The sequence below is a fragment of the Canis aureus genome, chromosome 16 (assembly GCF_053574225.1).
Source record: "Canis aureus isolate CA01 chromosome 16, VMU_Caureus_v.1.0, whole genome shotgun sequence".
NCBI classification, from domain to species: domain Eukaryota; kingdom Metazoa; phylum Chordata; class Mammalia; order Carnivora; family Canidae; genus Canis; species Canis aureus.
In genome coordinates, this window is record NC_135626.1 from 37,556,008 (window position 1) to 37,582,469 (window position 26,462).

At 57.3% G+C, this 26,462-nt stretch overlaps 1 protein-coding gene across 7 annotated transcripts in view; it reads right to left on the minus strand.

Moving 5' to 3' along the window:
- The window catches only part of SRCIN1 (SRC kinase signaling inhibitor 1), a 68,149-nt gene extending 47,367 nt beyond the window's left edge, over window positions 1-20,782 (minus strand). For 2 of the 7 annotated variants that reach the window (XM_077852997.1, XM_077852996.1), the window contains exons 1-2: window positions 19,589-19,853; window positions 11,014-11,076 (exon numbers count right to left, since the gene is read on the minus strand). In XM_077852997.1, the coding sequence (XP_077709123.1) occupies window positions 11,014-11,076; window positions 19,589-19,712 (187 nt within the window). In that variant the 5' untranslated portion in view covers window positions 19,713-19,853. Of the gene's footprint in view, window positions 1-11,013; window positions 11,077-12,957; window positions 13,043-19,588; window positions 19,854-20,091; window positions 20,190-20,766 lie in introns of those variants that run through there. The other 5 variants (XM_077852991.1, XM_077852989.1, XM_077852990.1 and 2 more) reach the window with 5 other exon arrangements.
- Window positions 20,783-26,462: the final 5,680 nt, after the last annotated feature.

Sequence of the window (26,462 nt, forward strand, 5' to 3'; positions counted from 1 at the left end):
GATCCCCAAGTTTTAGTGACACCATCTCACTAGCCATCGAGCCCATCTCCACCTAGTGTCTTTACCCCAGATGTCACTACTGTCCTCTGGCTGCCACTGGGCAACATTCACACATGACATCATCTTCAGAGGAAGAGAATGTGGAGAAGAGAAGGGGGGAGGGAGAGGGAAGAAGAGCAAGGAAGGGAAGGAAGTAGACGAAAGAAGGAAGCTACAAGGTGCAAAAAAGAGAAGTCTCTCTCTGAGGTCCCTGCCGTGAGGACCCCCAAGCTCAAAACCCAGAGCTTAGGTCCCTGGCTCCCTCCTCCCAGAGATCAGGAAGCTGGATGAGGCCCCTCCCATGAGGACCTGAGAGGGCTCCCAGGCGTGCCCCATCCATCACCTGGGCAGAGATGGGGGCCGGGTACCAGCTCAGGGAGCCCACAGGTCCTCGGGGCCAGATCCCAGTGAGGCCTGAGCAGGGCAAGAGAAGGGGTGCATGGAGACTCCTGGAAGAGTAGAGGGCCTGGCTCAGACCATAAAGTGCTTTACACACACACACACACACACACACACACATGCATACACACACATACACACACACATGCAGCTCGAGGCTCCCCCACTCCCACTGTCTGCAGCCAAACAAGAGGAGTCCAAGTCACCCAGAAGGAGCCCCGAGGCGGCTGCCACCGTCAATTGTGCCTGACATCTCCATCCTACTGGGTGCCTGCTGCAATCAGGAAGCACGCTGTGCTGGGAAGTAAGAGGCCAGAGGTCAAAGGTCAAGCTTGGCAGAGGGTCCAGGAACCTAGAGCAGGTAAGGTGATCATCCCTCGCCTCACTCCACCCCCTCCCCTTGAAGGAACGGGCCTGTCTGTCTTTGGGTGCCCCTGGCCCTGTGCTCCTTGCATGCCCCTGCCCCTCGTCCCTGCTATCTGTCTATAGGTCCCTGGAGCAGAAGCCCATCTGTGTCTGTTTTCTAAAACCATCTTTTCCGCCCCATACCACAGCAACCAAAGTCATTTTCCGGGCAATTGCCTTTCTGTAAACATTCCTGTGTAATATCCCCCCAAATTGCTAATGCCCAGCGCCCTGTTGAGTCTCCCTGTCACTCCAACCAGAACCTCAGAGACTGGCAGGGGGGGTGGAGGGAGGGGGGATAGGAGGAAGGGTGATTGGAGGGGAAGAGGGAGTTGGACCAAGGATTAGGGACAGGGCTTCATGTCCAGTTCCTGGCACAGAGTGGGGGCTGGAAGCCCCCATACCTGCCCCTGTTTCCCTATTCCTCACCAACCCAGCAGCACCTTCCTGAGTGTCAGGCCACCTCAGGACAGCCTGTCTGGTCTGGGGGGCAAGACAGAGAGGAAGGAGGAGGGGAACCCATGAGAGGGAGGCCAGGGAGCGAAGGGAGCCATCTTGAAAGCATGGGGCAGATGGTTAGACAATAAAGGTGACTTCCCAGTGCCTAGGAGCAGAGGCACCAGGGAGGCAGGGGCAAGGCCAGGCAAGCTGTTATCCCTGGGTCCCCCTGAGGTGTCAGACGGGTGGACAGAGAAGTAGGAGGAGGCCAGGTGGAGCCCATCCCCCATAGATGGACCACTTCTTGGAGGCTGCCTTAGTGGGGAGAAAGTGGGCTGGACAAGAAGGCAACAGAGGCAGGGTGGTCCCTGGCTGATGCTCCTCCTCAACCCCCAGCACTGATCTACAGAGCCACATGGGGAAGGGCCTGGGGTAGGTTAGTTCTCCTTGAAGTACAACCAGGGAAACTGAGGATCAGGGAGGTTGGGTGACTTCAGAAGAATCACCAAACGGACTCCCTTCCCTCAGGCTGGGACGGAGTGGGGGAGCCTGGGGGATGGCGCTAGAAAGCGGGGGACTAGGACTGTGGCCCCTGCCCCTGCCCACAGAGCCCTTCCACCCCTGTGCCCAGGGAGCTCTGCTACCCCAGCCCCCAGGGAAGCTGGGGCGGAGACTCAGGAGGGGTGTGGGGCAGGGAACAACAGAGCCCGGGAGGGAGCCAGGTGGCAGGGGAGGGTGCAGGGCACTGCCAGTCACAGCTTCACGCAGGCAGAAAAACACAAACCAATTTGCGTAGATTTAAAACCCACTGAAGGCTACTTAGTTGTTAAACTAGTTGGAATCGAATTAAAGGACCTCCTTGGAGCTGCGGGGAGGAGCCCTCACCTGCCCAGGAGGAGCCATTGCAGGGGAGTCTGGGTCCCAGGTGCCCCCAGCAGAACTTCTGGGGCTCTCTCTGGGGAGAGGGAATTTGAGAGAGAACGGGTGTTGGGCTCCCCGAAGGTAGGGCAAGCACTGCCCCAGCCAGATGCTCCCTCTGCCAGTTTCCCGTCTCATCCATCCCTCGCCAGACTCTCCTGCCGATTCTCTCCACCTGCTCGGGCTCAGGGCAGGGCTGCACGTCCTCTACCAGGGACACTAGTGTAGGACCCTGGTTACCTCATTCGGTTGGAAGCTGCCTCAGGGCAAGGCCTTAGCCTCCTCCCTCAGACTGGAGGCCTCCTTGATGGGAGAGCTACCACTCCATCCAGATGGGGTGGTCTTGCAGGACAGAATGGGGTGGGGGAAGGAGGCCATCAGGCCACCTCAGGAGAGGGGTGGGGACCTGGGGGCCATCAAACCACGTCAGGCTTGGTGTCAGTGACATCTCCACCAGCCACCCTGGCTCTGCATGGCTGTGGAGTCCTTGCTTCCTTCTACCTGTTGCCCTCTCCCATCAGTGGGCAGGAGTGACATCTCCAGCCTGTTCTGTATACCCCTGCCTGTATCTTGAAAAGCAGTCTCTGCGACTCCTCCAGCCAAATGCCTTTCACAGGAAGGAAACAAAGGCCCAGAGAGTGGACCTGACCCAGTCATACAGGAGCTGGAGACAGAGCCAGAAGTGGAACCCAGGCATCCTGGACCCCAGGGACGAGGATTTTTTCCATTCCACTATGCCACTTCCCAGAAGGCAATTGCCAGGAGAGCCACCACCACCCCCTCCTCCCCAGGCCCCAAGCCCCAGGAGGACATAGACTAACAATCTCCTTAGGAGGACTCGGCGGCTGCAAGGTAGAAAACATGCTAGAGCATCCTGAGCTCCAGAGAGAAGAGCTATGGGTCATGGCCAGCCACAAACCTAGGCATCCACCCCATCCCGGGGGAAGCTCACCACACAGAAATCAGGGGCCCCACATAGCACCCTGACCACACTCCTCAAACAAGACTTCCCCTTGCTGCAAAAGGGCCAGAAGCCAGCCACTTGACAAGAAGGCCAGATAAACAACCTTCCCTCTTTCCCCTGCACCATCCCACTCCGCAAACAGGCAAAGCTATGACGTTACCAAAAATCAATTTGGGGGTGAGAAAGCTCTGTTCAAACCTAGCTCTGCCGCTAACCAGTTGTGTGACCTTGAGCAGGTTAGCAGCCTCCTTGAGCCTCAGTCCTCTCATTTGTTTAAAAAAAAATAAAAAGCTAATAACACCCAGTAGACAGGCACACAGGTTGTGCACTGAATAAAGGCACCAGCCTAGGGGGCAAGTGGGAGGCAGTTCCTTCCCCATCGGCCTGATTCCCTGATTTCCTTTCACCCCACTGTCAGAGTTTTATCAGACCCAGCACTGAAGGGTTTTGATTTTTTGCTACTAATGAAGATCTGGCTAATTGACTTTCCTGGGAACGGAGGGGGCGGAGATGCAGAGGGGAGCGTATCACCCTCTGTCTGAAGCTGTTGCTGGAAAAGCTGGGACCAGCCCTGGCGTGGGCCCACGTGGCGCCGCGTTAACCAGCTAACTCCTGCATGGCATCTCCACCATCACGCGCCGAGGGAAGGTGTCCTGTCAGCTCTCCGTCTCCTTGGAGAGGCAGCCGAGAGGAACACAGGCTGAGAGGAAGGAAACACAAGACGGTGGGAAGGGAGGGACATGGGCACCTGTCCCCCAGCTCTGCCACCACTCTGAAGAGGCTGCCAGAGCTCCTGCTCTCCCAAGGGGCACTGGAGCCTCAGGGTGCTATGGCCAGGGCAGCCAGCACGGACAGAGGGACCTCACCCCTAAAGTTGCCTTGGGCCAAAAGCATGCTTAGAGGAGGGGACCTCCTGTTCCCAGGGGGAGACATCCCAACCTATTGGAAATGAGGGGCCCATCCATCACTCCCACCTTCCCACGGGGAAGTTGTCAATATCCAGTGTTCAGCGAGGGCCTCCTAGATGTTGGGCAGGAGCCCCAGACTTGCTAGATCCCTCCACATCTTCCACAGAGACACCATCCTTCTTGGGGTCAGACTCTCTCTAGGAGGCGCTTTCTCTGCCAGCACCCAGACAGCTCCCTCAGCCACCAGAACCACCAGGGTCCTGGTATCTCCAGATGCCAAGCGCATGCTCAGCAGCTCAGGCACACGCTCCTGCTCACTCACCCTATCGGCATCATACTTGTGCACCATGGTGCATGCCCACTTGCCCAGTACCCGCTCACCAACATGTGTCCAGCCACAAACTGCCTCACCTGCACTCGCCACGGGCATCTACACGCAGATGGGCACACCCAGGCCCAGCCAGGACCCAGGTCACCCAGACGCCACCCTGACTCACCATTTTGCGGTCTCAGATGCCATATGGACAGACAGCACACTGTGCGGTGTAGACACATCATGTACATTTAAGGATACCTCCCACCCCCCGAGAGATCGCAGTGCATCCAGAGGCTACCTCAAGTGCCAGGTCAATCCATCTCCAGCTTGGAGTGTGAGACAGTGGGGACCCCATTTGCCTTTCCTGAATCCAGCTACACCTCAGGGAAGCAACTTCCTTGGCCTCTCTCCTTCTTTGCCAGGTTCAGGGCTTCCTTGCTAAAGTGCTCGAATTCCTTTTTGAAATAGAGGGATGGGTATAAACCTCAAGGCACCTCCACTCTGACGGTTGTTTAATCAAAAGGCGATGCCAAGGACAGAGCACCCTCAGCCTTTGCTCTACCTCTACAGGTGCTCAGGGGGAGGAGCCATGTGCCTTTGACCCTCTTCCACCTGCTGCGAAAGGTGAAGCTGGGGCCACTGGGCTCCAGGGCTCAACCCTCACGTCATGGGTTAATTACTCTACTGCCTAGCAAGCTGACAGAGAACAAACAGACAAATCTGCATCATATTATTCCTCTCCCTGGGGACACCAGGTTAGGACCAGAGAGCCTCTGGAGAGTCGAGGCCCAAGCGGAGGTGGGAGAAGGCAGGAGACCCCGCAGATTTCCTGCCTGACCTGGGAAGCCAGATCAGATACCACAGGCATCTTTCAGAATTTGTCCCTGTTGTGTCACCTGAACCCTCCCACCAGAGCAGATCCAGGAAGTCAGAGCACAGGCTGGAAAGCAAGCAATAAAGTCTCCCCTTCCATCTGCAAGACTGGAAGCCTCCAACCTTCTCTTCACAAGTAAACCACCCGTCCATTGAAGTGATGAGGGGTAAGCTGGGCACCAGGCCCACTGGGTGCTGTGGGAGACGCCAACCGGCCGAGTGCCACTGCCCCCAACAACAGTGCACATCACCCCCCACCCCCGGACAGTCTGCGAGGGCTCGGTGGCCAGTGCTTACTCAGTTCTCAGGGTCCCCTTGTCAGGTTCCTCTCTCTCACTTCACAACGAGGAAGAGGAGGTTCGGGAAGAGTACCTTGCCCAGATCAGAGCTGACAAGTGGAGGATTCTCATTTCAAGGGTGGGGGTTCTCAGCACAGACCCCCTTCTTTCCTGTACACCCTGCTGCCCTGAAGGAAATGCTGACTCTGCCACTAAGGCATCCCTGTGTCGTCCAGCCACTGGGCCAGAGCCTCTGTTGTCCTCCTCTCAAGTCCGTGAGAGAGGAGACTGGAGCAGCCCTCCTCCTGGGTGAAGCACAGAGCACCATCCCCCACCCCGGGAGGCCCCACACCAGGAGATTCAAAGGGACTCTTCCCCAGGGTGGGGCTGGGAGGGATGGGGGGCAGGGAACTGAGCTGCTCCAGGGCCACAGAGGCCCATGGCTGGGCAGAGGTCCCACAGTTCTGAAAGAACCTCTAGGGGCCCTACCTTCTCACACTTTAGCTGGGTACAGAGTCCTCCCAACCCCTGCCACAGAGGAACTGGAAGTCCTCCCTATCTCAGGAATGCCATCCAGCCAGGGCTTGGATACCTCCAGGAATGAAGAACTCATTACATCTGAGTCACTGATCATCGTGTGGGGTTATTCCTTCCCTAAAATGAGCCAGCATCTATGCCCATGGCCCTCAGAGGGATCTGGGGCAGGTCATGACCTCTCCCTTCAGAGCAGGATGGGGGCTTTAGAACCTGAATCTCCTCTTCTGAACCCAACATTTTAGGTCCTTCCTTCATGGCCTGGTTTTAGCCCCCCAGCTGTCTGCCTTCTGTTGGGTGACCTCCATGTTGTTACCACTCTTCCTCGCTGGTGGCCTTCAAAACTGCTCCAATGGTGTGATGAGGTCTGAGCAACCCAGATGACCCCTCTCTGCTTCTGCCTCAGCAGCCCTCCCCCTGCTCCCAGCATGTGTGCCGGGGTAACAAATACCCAGGACACACCCAGCCCTGCTCTGGGACCAGAACACACCTCCCTTGACTCCTGCTGCTAAATCTCAGGCCTCCCCTGACCTCGAACTTTGGAGGCCAACTTGATTCCTCTTGCCTGGGATGGATGACTCTTCTGGCAAGGTCAGCTGAAGCTGCCTGCTCCTTCCAGGCACTTCCATCTGTCTTCTGGTGCCTGGCCTTGCTAATATGATTCAAGGACTCTGCTCCGGGGCTTAGCCCCCTCCCAGCACCTCTATCCCCTACAGCCCCAGTAAGGCAGATCTGAGGCTTAGGCACCCAAGGGTGTACTCAAGAGTCTACCCCGGGCAGCCTGCTCTGCCTATAAGTCTCTGGTTAGTGCCCTGAGGCCCTTGATGCCCTGTCCGGCAGCCAGCCCATCTCAGGAGCATGCCTAACCACTCTGAGGACTGGAAAATCACAACTCGCATTATAATATCTGATGCATATTAACTACACAGTGCTTCCTTCTATTCTGCTTCCTCCTCCCCACTGCTGACCCTGCCCTACTGCCAGGGGGGTCCCAGGCTTGGAAGGAGAGGCTCCCTCACCCCCAGCTGCTTCCCTGCACTGTGCCCCATATCTGCATCCCATGCTCGTGCGGTGGCTAATTCTGGCATCTCATCAGACAGTAATTATGGGGGAATCAGCAGTGCTGTCATCTCTGCAGCTCGGCACCTGTCACCACGCCACCATCCCCAAGCTGCTGGGATGGGACCGGAAGCTGAGGGAGGAGGGGTGTGCTGGGGTGATGGGCATCCGCTCCCTCCCTGCCTCTGCAGCCCTCAACTTCTTCAACCCTACCACCCCACAAGGCATGGGGCACATATTGACCGGGTGGCCACTGGCCATCAAGGGCAGGTACCGAGAGTGTGTGTCATGCGTCCCGCGCACACATGCTCACGACCAAACAGAGCAGGAATAGCACAACAAGCCAAGGTTCAAATCTTGCCTAAGCCCTCTCATATGTGTGTACTCTTGAATAAGTCATTTTACTTCCCTGGATGTCAGATTCCCCAAAGGCAAAATGGGGGAAACAGTGCCTACCCTTGGGAAGATGGGAAGAATTAAACATGTGAAGTACCTAGCTCCATGCTTAGCACGTGTACAATCATGTATTCACTCAACAAACAATTAGGAGGCACCTATTCTGTGTCGCCATCACCAGTGCACCACAGTTTGGCAAGGATCACGCTGGGGCCACACTAGGCACAGGTATTTTGTCCGGCTGGTATGTGCTGTTTCGTTTTTTTGGATTTTAATATCTTTAAGGAGCACATGCACTGTCCCTCACCATGGTTCCCACCATTGCTATTGTCCTCATCCTCAGCTTCAAGGCTTCATGCATTTCCTGCCCCTGAAGAGCAAAAGTGGACCAGCAGGCTCGGCTGCGTCCAGAACCAATGGCCAGAAAACACATGACAGTATGGTGGGAGAGTTCAGAAGGTCAAGCCTGGAGGTGGCCCTGGAGGAGCATCTCAGGGAGGCACAGAAGTGGAGGTGACAAGGGGGGACATCCCGGAAGATGAGCCACTAAAAACAAAGGTTCACAGAGGAGACAGGCCAGCCCCAGGGGGAGCTGCTGGAGACACAGACTTCTAAGGGGGGGGGGGGTCCTTCCTGGTGTTGGATCTCCAGGCCCCCAGGCATTCCCCATCCTCCAGGATGGTTTACTAGGTGGGCCTCACCGATGAAGTCACAGTGTGAAACCACCTTACAACCAAGCAGCACATGCTGTCACAACCAGGTCACTGAGTCACTTCCCTGGCCCTGTGGCCCATTCCCCACATGGAGAGGAATTCTGCTCTGAACCAAAAGGAGGTCGGGAAATGGGAACATGCTAACCTCCAGACCCCTCCCCAACCTTCTCCCACTCTAGGCTCCCCTGGGGCCGAACCAGGAATGGGGTTGGGGCAGGAAGGTGAAGATAAACCTCAGAGCCAATTCTCATGAACTCTGGAGGACCCCCACTCGCAGGGCCTCAGAGAGTGAGGTAAAGTGTACCTCTCTGCCTACAGCATGAGAGACCGAAGCTAGAGTGCTTTAGGTGGAGGGGGAGTAGGGCAATATGGAGGCTGCCATAATGGATTATCTGTGTGACCTTTGGCATGTTGCTTGACCTCTCTGGTCTGTCTCCTCCCCCATAAAACAATAGCATTGTTTTACTAGCACATGCACAGAGCTTAACCCAGCCTATGGCTCCTGTATTATCAAGTAAACATTCAGTAAATATTGGTCATTAGTATTTTCATTTTTACATAGGATGATTTTCCCCCCAAAACTCAGCAAGGACTAAATGAGCCCCCCACCTTGCCAGGCCCCCACTCCCTTGCAACTCGGAGCCCACAAAGGGAGCTCAGAGTACTCTTGTAAGTGAAACCCGAGTCAATGTTGAGGCACTGACCTCCACGGATGCCCCCCACCCATCCCCACCCCTAATAATCCTTCACTGTACTCTTCCAAAACCCATCCACATCTTATTCTGCTCTGGGTGGATAGGCAGGACCGGGTTGCTTCCCTTCTTTACAGATACAGGAAGTCTTGGAAGATATTGAGCTCCCTGCCTCTGGGAGTATTCCAGAAAAGGGTGGGTGAGAAAGGAGAGCATTCAGGCCCCCTTCCTGGTTCCCTGCCCCAAGCCCACCAGGGAGGCTGAGGCTCAGCCCTTCTGCTAGGGGTACGGGGGAAGGGGGGTTGGCCCGAGTGACCAGGACAGGGGGGGAGGAGGGTGGGCAGAGGGGAAGGGCTGCCATCTCAAGTGCTCCTGCCTCCTTCTGGCAGCAACCACTGGGCAGGAGAGGGAGGGGAGCAGCCCCGTTGCTCTTTTAGGAAAACGGTAATTTTAATTAAGAGGCAGACAAACGAGTGAGCGCTCTGCAGATTGTCTCGGAGCAAAGTTATTAAAAAGCCATCAAGGCAGCAGCAGCAGCCACAGTGGCAAGGAGGGCTGCCTCCCCCAGCTGCCCGCCCAGATTGGGGCTGAAGCATCCTTCAGGGAGATGGAAAAGGGCTGGAGGATGTGAGTCTTCAAACAGCCACGGTGGGGATCCTGCAGCCCCACTCCTCAGGTGGGGGGACAGAGAAGGACCCAGACAACACTGGGCTCAGGCTGCCCTGGGGTGGGAGGGGTGTGAGCAGAAAGGGAACCAGCAATGGGGCACAGTCCTTGCTGTAGGCCAGGCTCTGGACCAGCTGCTGCTTTTCTTGTACTCTTCTCATTACCCTGCCATTTCTGTTTTGAATTTACACACCCCCCCCTCTTTTTTAAGTAAGCTCCACACCCAACGTGGGGCCTGAGATAAAAAAATCACATGCTCTATTGACTGAGCCAGCCAGATGCCCGACAACCCTGCCATTTTACAGGCAGGAACACGGAGGCTCAGAGAAAAGCATCTGGTCCAGGCCCACAGAGCTAGGAAATGGCTTACATGAGGATTGGAGCCCAAATCAGGTGGTCTCAGGTCCAGGGCCCCAAGTTGCTGGTCCTGGGCACAGACTTAGGCGGTTGGGTCACTGAGGCCCTGTGAAGTGGCCTTGGCACTGGTCCAACCATGCTGCCCACAGTCCCCAAGATCACCAGGGACTTGGAGCCTCGATTACTGCCTACTTGGTGGGGTCACACGATGTAAAGAGGTGCCATCGGGTCAAGGAACACTCTACAAGGACTTAAAGTACAGAGCAGCTGCCAGCAGAGGAGCAGGAGTGGACAGGGACCTCGGAAGACACAGAGTCAGTCCTGGAGTGGGAGCAGTATTCTGCAAGCAGCTGGCCGGGCCACAGCCCAGGCTCCGTGGCTGGTGAACTTAACCAACTCCTTACCCTCTATTTGCTCAGCACTTCAGCAATGGAAGAACTTTTATCTGCCTTGGTCATTGTTGGGACTCAGACCTTAGCTCAGTGCCTGGCACAGAGGAGGTATTCAATAAATCTTTATTTATGAACAATATGAACAAATGAATGAATGAATGAATGATTGAATTACTGAATAAATGAAATAAGATCACAGGTTTGCTAGTGCCTATAAACTAAACAGAGCTGTACTGAGGTGGGATATGATCCCATGTCCCATCCCCCACCCTCTGGCCTCTGCTGGAACACAGGCTTCCCTCCATAAGAAGGGCCCCCTGCTCCTGATCCCCCCTCCCCGCCTCCCCGCCACCAGTCCCCTCAGCAGGGGGCTCCTGCCTCCTCCCCCCCTTCCCACCCCCAACTACACAGAGGCTTTGCAGCCAGCACACATATGTACATGCACACACATACTAACTCACATGCACACATAGACACATTCTCCGCCAGGCAAGTTGCCCTCCCCAGAGTCAAGTCTCTGCTGTCCCCTCCCCTGGCAAAGGCCTGGGCCCACCAGGGATAGCCCCCCTCCCCCATTTCTGGCCCTCTAGGCTGGGGAGAGGCATTTGGCTAAGAAGCAGTGGGAGGCAGGATGGCGAGGGGAAGCCTCCCTCCTGGCTTACCAACCTGGAGACTTTAAACAGAGGGAACAGAGTCCTGGAGCCTTCCCTCCCGCTGCACGCTGGAGCCCTGGGTGAGGGACAGGAAAGGAGGAAAGTCGTGAATGAATGCCCAGTCAGAGAAGAGGAACTGGAGAGAACGAGGGGCCCAGGGTGGGGCTCCCAGAGTGGGCTGGGCTGGGGCACGGGCCTTGGGCCACAGGGTTGGAGCAGGGTTAAGGACAGGGCAAGGCAGCACCTTAGGAGCCATCCCTTCAGGGAATACTGGGGGCTGGGGGGCAGGTAGGATAGAGACTGGGTGTTGGAGGAAGAGCAGGGGCTGAAGGGGAAGAGACACTGGTGGGAGACAGACAGGAGGACAGACAGCAGGACAACACAAAAAACATGGAGTCCCCAGAATGAGGTCCCCAGGACAGACAGCAGGCAGGCCTGCTTCTCCTCCCAGAAATGGGGGCAGGCCTTTTACTGGAGTGCCCAAATAAGATCCCAAATGATAGCACCTTGGAGGGGCCATCTGTGTCCCCCAACCAAGGTCACCCAACATTGAAAGGCTGGTGGGCTCAGAGTCAGAGGGGCCTGACAGCCCTCTCTCAGCATGAGAGCCCCATCTGCTCCACTCACCCCCTAACCCTGAGGAAGCCCCCCACCTCCCCTGCCTGTAACGGAGGAACACCCAACAAGCACTCACACACTCTCGCTGTGATAAGAGCTGTGTAGGAAAATGGCACCCCTGTCCCAAATTGCCTGAGGCTCTATACCTGCCTCCTGCCTCCTCACCCACCAGTGCCAGGGCAGGGCCCCTCTCTGCGGTCCATTCTGGTCCACTCTGCAGGGAAGTCCTTCTCCCTCTACCCTTTTCCCCTCGTGCTGCAGTATCTACCCATTGTCTTTCATCCTGGGGCGTGCAGCATTAACACCCTTGCTGCCCAGAGACACTGTGGCCTCTACCCTATCGAGCACAGCCTTCACTAGGCTGGCTCAGACCTATCCATACCCACATCACGTCTGGCTGCAAGAGTTCTCAGAGCCCCCTGCCAATCTCATGGTTCCAATTTTCCCACCGATTACCCAAGACGCAGGCATCCCAGGGAGAAGCAGCTGTTGTACCCAGATGTGGGGACGTTGACTGAAGGAAGAAATCAAGAATGCTCCCTAACCGATCTAGCCCCAGAGGGTTTCCGGGACAAGGCAGTGTGGTTTGGGATAGGGCATGGAAGGGACAGATGGAAAGGGGCACAGAGTCCAGGAGAGTGAAGACTCAGGAGGTCTACCTTCCTTCTCGCCACCAGCCTTGAGTGGCAGCTGCAGGGACCTAGCCCCAGATAAACTGAGGTGAACATCTGGGTTTAAAAAAAAAAAAACTAAAGAGGGAACCTGGGTGGCTCCATCGATTAAGCATCTGCCTTCAGCTCAGGTCATGATCCCAGGGTCCTGGGATCGAGCCCCGCATCACATCGAAGCCCATCCCATCCGGCTCCCTGCTCAGGGGGGAGTCTGCTTCTCCCTCTCCCACTGCCCACTGCTCATGTTCTCTCTTGCGATCTCTCTCTCTCTCTTCTCAAATAAATAAATAAAGTCTTAAAAATATATATACAAACACAATACCTATATAAAAAATAAAATTTAAAAGCTAAAGAGGTTATTCTCACATATGCCCTTCCTCCAGGAAGAGCGGTCCCCTGTTCGGTCATTCCTTGGACAGTGAGGAGGACAAAGACAAAGAAATTACTATTTCTTGAAGGTCCCTAGTGTGCTAGGAACACTACCTAAATTCCCCCATTTACTCCCGGCACCCACCCCGCAAGGAAAACGCTGCTATGGGCCCCAGTTTACAGAATAGGAAAATGAGCTTCAGAGGCGAAGTGACTTGCCCCAAAGCACACACATCCGTCTGACTCCAGAGCCCGAGCCCGAGCACTTGACTCCTGAGCCAAGCTGCCTCCCGTCTCACCTCCTCCGGCTTTGGCTGTCTCCCCTCTTTCCAGCCCAAGCTCCAGGATAAGTTATTTCTGAAGGACAGTAAGTGGAAGAGAAGGCTTTGCTTCTGTCTCCTTCTGCCTCATCCTAGGGGTGGGAGGCAGAAGATTCTAACTCTGGGCTGCGGAGGGACCAGGGAGCAGGGGAGGGGATGAGCTGTGGGGTGCAGGAGGAGCTGGACTAGGACCTCCCGAGCTTCATCTTTAAGTGCCATCCTGCCCCCTGGTGGGGGGGGGGGCTCCTTTCCTGCTCTCTCACCTCCTCCATGGAAGAGCATCAGGAAGCCACTCACAGCCCCCTTTTCCTTCTAACTTCCAGAAATCCCCCAGCACTCAGGCTAGGGAGAGCCTTAAAGGTCAGGGCCAGCGATGTGACAATCTATGTCATCCTACCAGCCCTCACTTTCTCACTTGGAAAGAGGTTGGGACAAGAAAGGGGGCTCAGCAGGCCTGCCCAGCCACCGGGTGGGGGCGGAGAAGGACCGAGTCCTTCTCTGAAAGGGCTTCAGTGAGCCGTGGAATGCCTTCCCAAGGAGATGGAATCGTTAATTCTTCCCCAATGAGGCAGATGCTGGGGCCTAGAGTGAGGCCACAGATGCCCGCTGTGTCTGCAATTATCACTCGCCCTGGGGGTGTGGGCAGCCGGCAGGGTACCCTCCCACAACCACCTCCTCTGCTCTGCACAAATATCTCTAGCTAGGCCTCTCCATAGCGGTCTCTGGGTTTGGGCTTCTCGGTGGGGTCTCTGGGTCTTGAGGCCTCCCTGTGGACCCCTGGGTCTGGGGTCTCCAGCAGGCTCTGTGGCTGGGGTGGAAAAGCAGCCGGTGTGCGGGGATGGGGACGTTGGCGGCGGTGAGGAAGGCGGGCTGGTAAAACCCAGTTCCCTCCCAGTCTTACAGAACTCCACGCCGGGACATGCAGGCAACTGGGCCAGGTGGTGGAGGCTACCAGGAACCAGAAAAAGGTTGTGGGGGAAGAGGAGCCACCCGCGGGCAGTGCCTCCGAGGAGGAAGATGCGGACTGGATTCTAGCCCCTGACTGGAATGGAACGTAGCAAAGCCAGTTCTGCAGGGAAGGGAGAACAGTGAGCCTCCTCTGATTCAGACAGCTGAAGCCTGTAGCCACCCGCTTATCCATCCTCTGGGCTGAGGGGGTAGATTTGGGCAAAATGTGCCTTTGGAGCACAAGGGACTGTTTGTGTTTGTAAGATGTGTGTGTGTGCGTGCATGCGTGCCTGCCTGCCCTTGCACGCATGTGCCAATATTCTCTTGGGCCAAATCTCCATTTTTCCCGGTTCAACCAGAGCTTGGAAATATCCTTCCCACCCTCTCTGTGGTGAGGCATGTATTATCTCAGGGGAGGGGAACAAGGTAGAACTTGAGACAGCTGGAAGAGACCTTACAGGTTCTCTGGTGCCACCCTCTCTTCTCCTATCAAGGACATGAAGACCAGAGCAGGCAAGTGACTTGCCCAAGGTCACACAGCAGTAGGGAAGGCAGGCAACCTGATCCCAGTCCAATGCTTGCTCTTTCCACTGCACTCCACCTCTCTGTGCTGGGGGATCAAAGAGTGACTACCCAGTCCACTTCTCCCCAGCAGGGCTGGGCCCCTCTCCATCATGGACCCCTGTACCCTGCCAACCACAACAGCCACAAGGGGTTAAACTGGACCTATCAAGCTCCTCAGGATGGCCCAGAGGTCATCTCGAAGGTCATGCCAACCAGTCCCCTGCCCTTAGGTACAACACCAGCCTCCTCATGCTCACACACACCTATCACGAGGTCTAAGACAACGCCAGAGCTCCCTACCTTGGAGTGTTCCCCCTCCCTTCACACGCTGGGAGGTTTTCTTTCCCATCTAACCTCTATTCCTCCTACTGCAGCGTGGGCCTGTTTCCTTTCAAGCTGTCCTGGGCAAAGATAGGGGGAAGGGGAGAAGAATACTTTCTCACCCCCAAAGCCTTCTGTCTGCCCGCCCGCAATAGAGCGGATGAGGGCAGGGTGTCCCCGGGTGGCTGGGCCCTGAGCCGAGTGCGTGCGTGAGGTATGAGGAGTGCGCTGGGGGAGCAGCAGCCTGAGTGTGGGAGAAACAGCTCTTCTGGGAACTGTCCCTCCAACTCCTCATCCCCTGCAAAATCCTAAGTCTCAAGGTTAGGGAAGGGTCTCTTCTGGTTTCAGAGACATTTGTTCTCTTCGCCACACCATTTATTGAGTGTTTAATATGTATCAAGTGACGTGCTGGACATTTTCATCTATGATTACATTTAATCTTCGAGGCAATCCCATGGTCAAAAATGAATCTGCCCCCTGGGGATTCTCTAAGACTAAATCTAACCTTGATCCCTCTTGCTCCATTTCCTCTGGCCCAGTCTTCCTTGGCAGTGGAGGCCATCTTTGCTTCTGTCTTCAGATAATCTCACCACTACACAGTGGCCCCAAATTATCTACTCCAGGCTGCCAACCTTTACCCCAGCTTTGCCCCAGGTGATGGGCATTATAGGGGTGAAAGCAACAGAGGCAGGACTGGGGGCTGGGATCCATGACACTGGCCATACCAGACAGAGCACAGGCCAGGAGGCAGGCAAGGAGGCTCTGGGGGTAGTCCCCAGGAGATAGGGTTCTGAGGACAGAACCAGGGGCAGCAGATTCTCTCTTGCTGATGATATCTGTGACCCTCGTAGGGAGCACGGATGGGGCTTCACCTTCTGTGTGGTAACTAGACAGGCCCCAGAGATGCAATGAGCTAGTCCTCACTGTGACCAGCTCTCAGGTCCGAGTTGCAACCCACAAACACCCAGAGCCCAGGGGCCTGAGCAGAAGCGGGCAGGGCTACAAGACAGTGTGACCTGCCCTGGGCTGTGGCGGGGAGCTGACACCAGAGGAGGGACTCTTACACTTAATTAAGCTCCTTGGCATCAAGAGGGTGCTCCAGCCCTGGGAATGGAGGAGGAAGACCCCCACGCCAGCTTCCATGGGGTTTCACACATCCCATGGAAGCCACAGGCAACTTTAGTAAATTCACACAGTACTTGGCTTCCCTGTTTGGGCCTTTCGCAGTAGGGGTGATGAGGGTAGGGATCCCCTCCATTGGCGCTACCCCCCAGCCTGCCTCAGGCGTGTCTGGAAGCCAGGGGCCAGACCATCTCCCCAGGAAACATTCAGGCCTCGGCTTCCACCCCCACTAGGAGATGCTAGCAGTGAAAGCATGGGCCAATGGGCAAGGGAAGTCGGAATGGTGGGTGGGACTCTGGTCCTTGTGGGTGGCACCTTCCCCCTTCAAGCAGGCACCATTAATATATGCAAAGCATATGCAAATCACCCAGAAGAGAGACACAACATCCACGGAATGTCAGAAGAGACCTTGGAGATGATCCAGCCCACGCCCCCTCATTTCACAGGTGAGGAAAGAGGCCCGCAGCAGGCAGGGACTTGCTCAAGGTCACTCGGACATTTGGGTGCTGAGGAAGAATTGGAAAGAGGTCTCTTTACTCAGAGTCTAGTGCTCTTTCCATAATGGTCCTGTCTTTTATATGGGAGGTTGACAAGATGGCAAAGGGGGCATGGGGCCTGGATGGGGCTCGAGGAAGGCCTACCAAGATACCAGGGGAGACGGGCAGGGAGAGGGCCCAAGGCTTCTCGGACCCCTCCCTCTCCACCTCTGAGCCTGGAACCAGTTTGCTGGATGTGAAGGCGGCAGCGATGCCTGGGTCTGTGGGTCAGAGGGGTGGAGGGGCCGAGGCCAGAGGCGCTGGTTTCCAGCAGCCAAGCAGCAGAAGGCGGCAGGAGAAGTGGAGTGTCAGAAGCCCAATGTCAGGGCAAGGTGCCCGCTGTGGTGCGGGGAGGGGGATGGCGCCCTCGCTACACACACACATCTCCAAGTGCTCAGCAGCCCCCTTCCGCTGGGACTCTGATGACTATGGTACCTGACAGACCGTAATAGTCAACCCAGACCTGTCTCTTCTGTGGCTGCGGCTGCCCTCCACCCCCCAACTTGGCTTCTCAACCTTCCAGACAGTCCTAGAAAGCGGGACTAATGCTGGGGGGGAGGAAGACAGGCAGATGGGAGGGGGGCAGACTGTGAGAAAAGAAGAGACAAGGTGGAGAGAGAGAGAGAAGGAGAAAGAGAGAGAGAGAATCAAGTGCAGAGCAGAAACTGAGAGGCTGAGAGAGGGTAAGCCAGGGGGAAGAAGTAGGGGAGCTGAGGGGCAGGGGTGGGGGGCAGGTGGGAGCAGCGGAGCAGAGAGAGGGGGGGTTCCTGGCCGCTGGCACCAAAGGACAAAGCTAGAGCCCGGGTATCAGGCATAGGAGCCCCATCGAGGCCTCAAGACTGTCTGGCAGGAGTTGGGGCCCAAGCCCCTGCCCTCTGCCCACCTCCCCAGCATTTCCGGGGGCTGCCAGGAAATCAGCCCCTCCTCCTCTGCCTGCCTGCCTCTCTCTCTCTCCCTTGGGGCAGCAGCCAAATCCAAAGCCTTCATCTCTGCTTTTCAGAGCTGGGAATGAAAGAAGGGGAAGCAAGTGCAGCCCTCAAACCCGCTGACGGCCAGATTTTTATTATCTTTGCTCGAATGGGCCCTAGGAAGCCAACAAGGGATTCTTCAAAGAGCATCTGAGTGGCTCATTGAAGCCTGCACCTGCACCAGCCCACCCACGACAGGCAGTCGGGGCATGGGGGGCACAAGCTGTCCCCCACCTCCCAAGCCCAGAGACCAGAATCGAGGCTGCCAGGAGCCTCACTTTCATTCAGCCCTCTGTGCCTAGGCAGGGGCCCCTCCATCAGGCAGCCAGGTTCCAAGGCCACACCCAGGCCTGCTGGGCCTCGGAGGTAGTCTCTGTCCCTCTCTGGGCCTCGAGGACACAAGCAAAGGAAGAAATTGGATCTCCTTGCCAGTGCTAGAGGAGATAAGTGCTTGGGATTCCTCGAAAGAGAAGCTTTTATGGCAAGCCCTAGGTCTTTCCCCTGAACTCTCTGCCTGCCCCACAGGCACCCCTCTGCTGCCTCCTGACTCCCCTTCACAGGACCCCACCCAACCACAGCTTCCTCTCCATTCCAGAGCCCCAGGCCCACCAATCAGCATGACCTCCCTCCATCCAGATCCTCAACAGAAGCTCTCTTCTTTCCCCAAGACCTGACCTGGAGTGGGGGTGGGGCTCAAGCAGACCTGGTACTTCAAAGAGCCCAGCCTCCTCCCTCCTAAGCTTGGGTTTTGCCAAAGAAAGCCAAGGTTGGCACTGGGCAGACAATAGCCATGCCACCCCTGCCCCCCAGCTCTGACCACACCGTTGAGATCGATGCCCGCAGCCAAAGAAGGAATCAATGGTTCTAATTAAACCTTTTTTCCAGGGTGGGTCCCTGGCCAGAGAGAGAGAGAGAAAGAGAGAGCGTCTGAGGCTCTGCATCCCAGCACCCAAAGCTGTACCCTGTACATCTTTAAGAAACCTGGAGCTCAGCAGGAATCAGACCACAAAGACCCCAGACACCACCCCCCACCATTAGACAAGGAGGCAAGTAGAAGGCCTGGGGTGAGGGCAGGCCTCCTGATGGCTCTATTCCCAGGGATCCTTCCCCTAGGAGAGTTCCCCTTCTCCATTCAGCACTGCCTGAGGACCACAGTTGCTTCTTCCAGCTCCCCAGATCCACATCTCCATCCCAGCCCTGAGGGTCATCATAGAGAATCAGCCATCATGGTAAGGGCGGAAGGGACAGGGCGGCGGTGGGGGGGGCACTGGACAAAGACCCTCTTGTCCCCAAGGCACGGTGGCAAGAAGCCAGGGCAAAGCCTTTGCACTCGCTGCCAATGGTGCCTGGGTGCCAGGCAGTCTGGGTGGAGGGGGGGATCTTATTCTTGCAGCCCCCTTCCCTTACACCCCGAGCCCTCACCCCCAAGCCCTGCTTTTACACCAGGCCACCAGAAAAGTCTCTGCCCCAACAACTCTTAGCTCACCTGGAGCCCTCCTTCCTGCCTGGATGCCAGGCCCTGACACTTCCTCGCAGTGGCCCCAACACCAACGAGAACCAGCAAAAGCCCTCATGCATAAACTCAAACTGTCCCCCACATACATACACACACAGCCATGCCAGAGAAACCACCACGACAGCTGCCACCAATAATGACAGAGCTTCATATTTTCATAGTGACAGTCTCCATCAAATGCATCATCAATTCTTTAAAACCAGCCAGAAGGATAGGAAAGCGAATGAGAGAAACTGAGGCATGAAGTTAGACAGCAAAGCAGTTGCCTCAAGGTCACCCAGCCAAAGATATCCAGGGTCAGGGAAGAAGGTATCCTACCCCGGCCCTCCCCCCTCCCCCCACAAAGTGCTCAAACCCCACACCAAGGAACATTCAGACCTACAAGTCCCAAGTCTGGTCAGCTGTCCCCCACTCCCAGTCCTTATCTGTTACCCCTTCCCCCCAGATAACAGTAGCTCTGACATCTCCGAGAAGGCTTCATCCAGGAGCCCTCCACCACCGCCACCGCGGGGGGGGGCGGGGGGGGGGCACTTCCTTTAAAGTTGGGGGCTGCAGGACCTCCTGCTTCCATAGTATTTGGAGAGAGGGAAAAACAGTCCGGGATCTCCTCCTTGCACAATCCTTGTCCTGCTCACCTGGCTCCCCTCGGCCCCCGGGGTCCCTCGGTCCAGCCTCCTCCCTAGGAGATCGGGCGCTGCCCTCGGCTGTCCTCTCCCACCAGGCCAGGGCAAAGCGCCGGAGGCACTGCCAGGGCTGCATGAGGAGGGGTGGGGCGGGGGGGCTAGCACCGGTCGCCGCACACGCCCCGCCGGGCCCTGCCAGCCGAGCTGCGGAGGCACCCGGCCGGCCCCCTCTGCTTCCACCAGCATCCTGCTGCCCCCACCGACAGGACTCGGAGCTGGCCCCGGAGCTTCTGACGTAGCAGGGGGGTGCGTAGGAGGGGAGGGGGGGCTATGGCGCGTCCCCTCCCCAGCCCCGCCCTCTGCCCCTCAGCCTCGGGCGGTCCCTACCTCCTCACTCATCCTGTATGCTCTCCCCAGTTGGGGGCGCCCTCCCCTGCCCTCTGGCCTCCGCAGGGGGAGGGCTTAAGATCAAATAGCCCCTCCCCCAGCCCCTCCTTCTTATGGCCCCTCCCTACCCGCCAGCTGAGCGGGGAGCTGGTCCCCAGTTTCTGCAACTGCTGCCTAGGCTCTGAGGTCTCCAGGGCTAGGGCCTCGAGGTGAGGGGGGCGGGGAGGGGGAATACAGACTCGTATCCCGGCAACACAGCCAACCCCAGAATGCACTCACCCCCTTCCTTCCCTGGGGGGCTGGCGCAAAGCGCCTACCACCACCGGCCAAGTGTGTTCGCCCCATTCTGGGACCTGAGGGAAACAGAGGCCTTTGAGGCCCCCCCCTGCTTCTCCACTCCCCTCGCCTCCCCGCCACCGCCCCCCCCCCCCGCATCCTTCTCTTCCTCCACCACGAATGGACCACTCCCCTCCCCCACTCCCCTCACCATCCATCTCCCTTCCTCTTCTCCCCACCCCTCCTCCCTCCACACGTACCCCTTTAAATTTTCACCCTTCGGGCCCCCTCCCCCGGGCATCACGAGGCCCTCCCCGCTAGGTCTCCAGCCTTGCCAATCCCTGACCCCCTCTGGTCCCAGGACTCCTGTCGCCCGGGTCCTTCTCCCAAGCCCGCACGCCGCCGTCCCCTACCCCCCCAACACCTGAGCCCCGAGCATCCCTCGCCCCACCGGCCGCCGCCTCCCCGGCCCGGCCGCCGCCCCCGCCCCCGGCCGAGGGGAAAACACACAAAGAAAACAGAAATACCTTCCACTTAAGCATGGAGGCACATTAGGGAGGAGAGAGACAGGGACATGCCTTGGGACGGAGCGTTCCCCATCGGGCGGGGGCGCGGGGGGCGGGGGCCCCGGGCCGGCCTGCCTGGCGCTCGCCCTCTCGCCGCCTCGCGGGCTCCTCGCTCGGCCCCAGCCCCGGGGCGCGGTGCCAGGCGGGCGGGCCGGGGGCGCGGGCCCCGCCGGGGTGGACCAGCTGGGAGGGCGCCGGCGGCCGGGCGTGTGGGTGCGCGCGCGCGCGCGGGCGTGTCACCGAGTGTGCGAGAGCGAGAGTGTGTATGTGTGTGTGTGTGTGTGGGCGCGCGCGCGGGCCGGCGCGGGTGTGTCACTGCGGGCGGGAGCGCGCGCGGCGCGGGCACCCGCGTGTGGCCGGAACGTACAAAGGGCCGCCCGGGGTGGCGGGGAGCGGAGGGGGGTGCGCCGCGCCTCGCGCTCTCCAGCTGCACGGCGGGATCCCGCGGCGCGCGGCCGGGCGGGGGGTGCGGGGCGCGCTCACGCTCCCCTCCCCATTCCACCTGCTTCTCCCACCCCAAGCAATGCTCGCACCACCAGCACAGAGACAAACACCTAAGGCCCGGGACCGGTCTCGGAGCGGGGGGTTGCACCTCGAGAGTGGAGGACTTCTCGGTCTCCAAGCCCTGGCGCGCCCGGGGAAGGGAAAGCATTCGGGGAGAAACCGGACCGTGAGAAGGGACTGGGGGGGGGGCACTTTTCAGCCAAGGTGACCTCTGAAAGCCACAGTCGCCCGCCCTAGTCAGGGAGAATCTGGACCCTCCTCTGCCTCTGGCTCTGCCGGGACGCCCCCGCCCCCTCTGCTGAGACTCGGCTCCGCCGCAGGGATCCGGTCCCCCGGCGCCCCCTGCTGGGCGGTCCCCTTGCCCCCAGCTGCGGTTGCGGCCCCTCCTGCAGGCGTGTGCTGGAACTGCAGAGGCCCGCGCTGGGAGCGAGGGGAGGCAGCTCCTCGTCTGTCAAGTAGGATCCGAAGGAGCGCGCTCCAGCCCCTTCTCACACCTCCCTTGGCTTTGCCGCGGCCACGTCCAAGGCAGCCTGCGCGGCGCCAGCTCTGCCCCACCCCTGCTTTTTTCCCACCCCGACCCCGTCCCCACACCCGCCTACCTGTTGGCTCCACAGACTTCAGCTCTGACTGGCGCTGACCGACCCCTCCTCCTGTCCCAGTTGCTGGCTTCCTCTCTCCCTCCGGTTCTCTGTCCTGTCCCTCCTCTCCCGAGCTTCTCTTGGGGAGGGGAAGGGGAACCGAGTCCTCTGCCACTTTTGTTTACTCCTGGCATTCCCAAAGCCACTTTAGATGGAGCAGGAAAGGGGGACAGTACATCTCTTCACTCTAGGACACGAGGTGGAGTGGCAGGCAGACAGGAGAGGCAGGAGAGAAGACCCCACCCCAAGTGGCCCTAATGACAAACCGGTTTCCCCACTTCCTGGTCTACTAGGTTGCAACCTTAATGGAGGCTCTCCCATTTTCCTGCCCGCCCCCAGGCCTGCCCCTGAGCCAGCCTTATGCTTGGGTAGGGGCAAGTCCCAGATGCCCCTAGAGATTAATCTCCAGTTGCAGTAATTTAGGCCGTTGGGCCAGGCCAGGAGGAGGAGGGCCCCTTCCCAGCTCCAGCAGGATAGATCAGGAGGGCAGCCAAGAGCCATGTCTCAGACACACCGTCTGGGCACACGACCCCAGCAGTCGGCACCCTGACTTCTCCTGTCCTGGGCCAGCTGCCTCTCTCTCTGCCAACTGGACGGTGCCCATCTTTTGGCCTCTGAGCACACAGTGGGCATTCATCCAGCTCCCTGACTGGCTGTCTGCCCAGGATGGGCATGGGAGGCAGCAGGCCCTGTGTAGAGGAGGGGGCGGTGTGGGGAGGGGTGGCTTCCCCCCAGCTGCTCGGAAACAACCTCCTATGCCTTCCAGAGTCTACAGGCTGAGGACTCAAGCTTCTTGCTCCTCCATTCAGAAGTCTGACTCAACCACACAAACTCTGCCCTTTGTCTCCCTGTCAGGTTCCTTATAAGACAACGTCTCTTCCCTGCCCCACTTTGTGCCCACTTAAGGAGAGGGGATTCAGCAAGGCTTTACTCATATTCTCTAACGTAACTCTCTCAACAAACCTGAAGAAGAGGGCATCCTCGGCCCCATTTCAGAGATAAGGAGTTGAGGCTCAGGGGTGCCTGGGTGGTTCAGTGGTTGAGCATCTGCCTTCAGCTCAGGGCGTGATCCCAGGGTCCTGAGATCGAGTCCCCCATTGGGCACCCCGCAGGGAGCCTGTTTCTCCCTTTTCATGTCTCTGCCTCTCTCTCCGTGTCTCTCATAAATAAATAAATAAAATCTTGAAGAAAAAAAAAAAAGAGTTGAGGCTCAGATAGGAATAGCCACGTGTCCACTCTAAGAGTAGCAAAGCTGAAAATCAAACCCACATCTGCCTGACTCCAAAGCTCCCAGCCTCTTTTCTATCACCAGCACCACCTCCAAACCCTGTGCACTGCCAGCAGCTGGAGGGCAGGGGGCAGGGGAGCAGCCTCAGTGGATAGAAGAGAGCTGGGCTCCAGAACATGGCTGAGGGTTAAGACATAATGGTTAAGTCAAGGTTAAGGAACTGGGCATTAGCCCTGGATGATGACAGGAAAGATGCTTGCCCAGTCACATGGAGATTTTTCTGCCCTTATGATAAATGCCAAGAAGCCACTGGTTCAGAGACTGGGGGGTGGGGAGAAGCTCTGTGAATCAGCCCCCAGACATTGGGGACAGTTCCAGAGGTGTCAGCAGGACAATGCCTCCATCTTTGCCCACCCTGAGGTGACTTCTTGCATTAGGAGGGCTCCTTCACAGTGAGGAGCTTAAATCAAATTCAGGTAATATTTTTTATTTGTGCAGCTCACTTTTTAAAGACAAATCCTTAACATTTCTCATCATCTGCGTAGCCATGAATTCATTTAACCCCCTATTCTCAGCTACTACTTCATCCACACCCACCCAACCCAGGATAGCTGGGTCCCATCGAGGGGTGAGAAGAGATACGGCTTCTGGACAGAAACAAAGACCCCAAGATCCCACAGTGAGCCAAAGGACAGATGGTGTAGACCCCACGAGATCCTGTGGCCCACCTGCCCAGGGAAGATAGGTTCCTGGCCCCCATCACATCTCCAAAGCAGGGTCTCCTAGGGTAGGGAAAAGGCTGGGAAGCCATTGCCACTGATCAGGGGCAGAGCAACACAAAGATTATTTCTCCAGTCCAGAGCCAAGAATTGCTCCCGTAAGCTGGCACGGTGCCCAGGCACAACCAATGTGCCAGCTGCCTCCACCTGAGATGCCTCAGGTGCCACCCCACCCCCGCTCTCATTCTTCAACAGGTCACTTCCCTCTGGCCCTCCTCCCCCGCATCTCTGCTATTGCTCTCTGTCTGGGCCGGGCAGCTGGCATGTCTGAGGGATCCAATGGCAGAGTTTAACCAAGCTTCTCACACACTGCTCCCTGCCCCCTTGCCTGTTCCTGGGAACCTGCAGGAGGGAGGTTATGGAGCAAACTAGAGGTGAGAATTCTGCCTCAGAGGTGGGATGTGGCGTGGGGGGGCGGGTGGGGGGGCAGAGAGAAGCATGTGAACCTCTAGGGAAAGGCACAGGAAAAAGGATGACATGGAAATTATGGCCAGGATATGCTGAACCGCTCACTCTGCCGTGGTGGAACACACACACACACACACACACACACACACACACACACACCAGATCCTAGAAAAAGCCCCCCTGCCCGTGAGGCTATTGTCCAGCCAGCGCATTTCATGAATCCCCTTTGGACCATCCACACGCCATCAAGGGTGGCCTGCGGCAGAGGAACTGTGATATGGCCCTGTTCTGGAAATACAGTGACCGGGGTAAGTGACCTGGCATCTGGGGCAGAGGCTGGCATGGGTGGGGGAGGCTAGGAGAAGGAGAGTCTTCTTCCCCTCTGCCCCAGTCCTGCACCCTTCTGACCACCGGCTCGCACCCAAGAACCCCTAACCCTCTCCTCTTGCATTTTGGGCCTCCCATCCCCCTCCCATCTTAGAGCCGAGTGAATAGCTGTAAGTTTCAAAAGATCGTCCCTCATTCCCTCTGGTCCCCCCCTCTCCTGCTTCTTATTGTAATGAATGCTAATGATGCTCCATAATTGATGCCCTCATTAGCACATCAAACCCACTTTCTGAAGAATGGGGAGAGAGGTGGGAGGGGGGTTCTCTGGGGTCCTGACTGCAGCCACCTCCTGCCAAAGAAATTCATCCCAGTGCTTCAGCAGAGAGAGACCCCAGGGTTGAGGGACTTCCAGAGAAAAGCCTAGATGTCCCTCTGATTGGCAGTTTTCTGAGCACAGGTCTCTGTCTTCCCTGTCAGATGGCGGGCAAGGGTCCTAACTCTGCCATCAGACTGGGAGCGCTGAGTCTCCCTCATTAACTAGAGCTCCCCCCTCAGGGTCGCACAGTGGTTCTCAAACTAAAGTGAGTATCAGAATCACTGGAGGGCCTGTCAAAACAGGGGTTACTGGGGCCCACTCCTGAAGTTTCTGATTCAGTAAGTTTGAAGAAGGGCCTGGGAAGTTGCATTTCTAACAGTATCCAAGGGATGCTGCTGCTGCTCTGGGCCCCATTTGGAGAACCAGTGGGGGGTGGAGGGGACTAGTTTCTTGTTTTCTCAGCTTAGGGATTTGCCTGATGATGCAGCTTGACTGGCAAGTCACCACAGGGCCTGGCACAGGGGGAGTGTCTGGGAGAACTTTGTGCCATGGACGATGGCACTTCTCCTCTCAAACCCCCTATCCTCAGGCCACCACCAAGGCCAATTTCTGCCACATAAGCACCCCTGGAGACTTGTTTCTCCCCAGACCTTGACCTTTGATGCTGAGGGACAGAGATGACCAGAACTGGATCTCTGGATCCCCAGCTGCATGCCACCACGTGCCCTGCCACTGGTGTCAGTGGGTCTCCTGGAAAGAGGAAGGAATAAAAAAGAAGAGGGGGTGAGCAGAGAGGGGAGGTGGAATAGAGAGAGGGAGGGAGGTCAGAAGCTCAGGAATGGCAAAGGGAAGAGAGAAGAAAGATGAGGCGAGGAGACCAGAGCAGGGAGGAGGAGGAGGCACACAGTCTGCATCTATCCTAGAGGACGTATTTCGAGCCACAGGGTCCAGGTGGACCACAAACCCAACTCCTTCAGGACCACACCCAGCTTGGCTTTGAGGCTTTATTTTTCACCATCTGAACTACATGCCTTGGTGAAAAGAGGGAAAGGCAACTCTCCCATGCCCCCACTCCAGCCAGCAGCCTCCCAGGCCTGCCCACTAGCCTCAGCAGCCTATGGTGGGCAGTAGGGGATGGGAACGGGTACCATCCTGACCTATTTTACCCACGCTAGCACCTGGGAACCATCGCCTGGCCTTCCCAGGTGACAGCAATCACCTGTTTAATAGTGAAAGTGGGTGGAACCCTCTCACACTTTGTTGGTGGCAATGAAAGATGGCTTTAGCAACTATGGAGAACAGTTTGGCAATTCCTCAAAAAGCTAAACACAGAAATACCACATGACCTGACAACCTAAATGTCCTTCAGTGGATGGGTGGATAAACAATTTGTGATCTCTGCATATAATGGAATATTATCTGTCCCCAGGAAGGAGTGAAGTACTAATACTCACTCC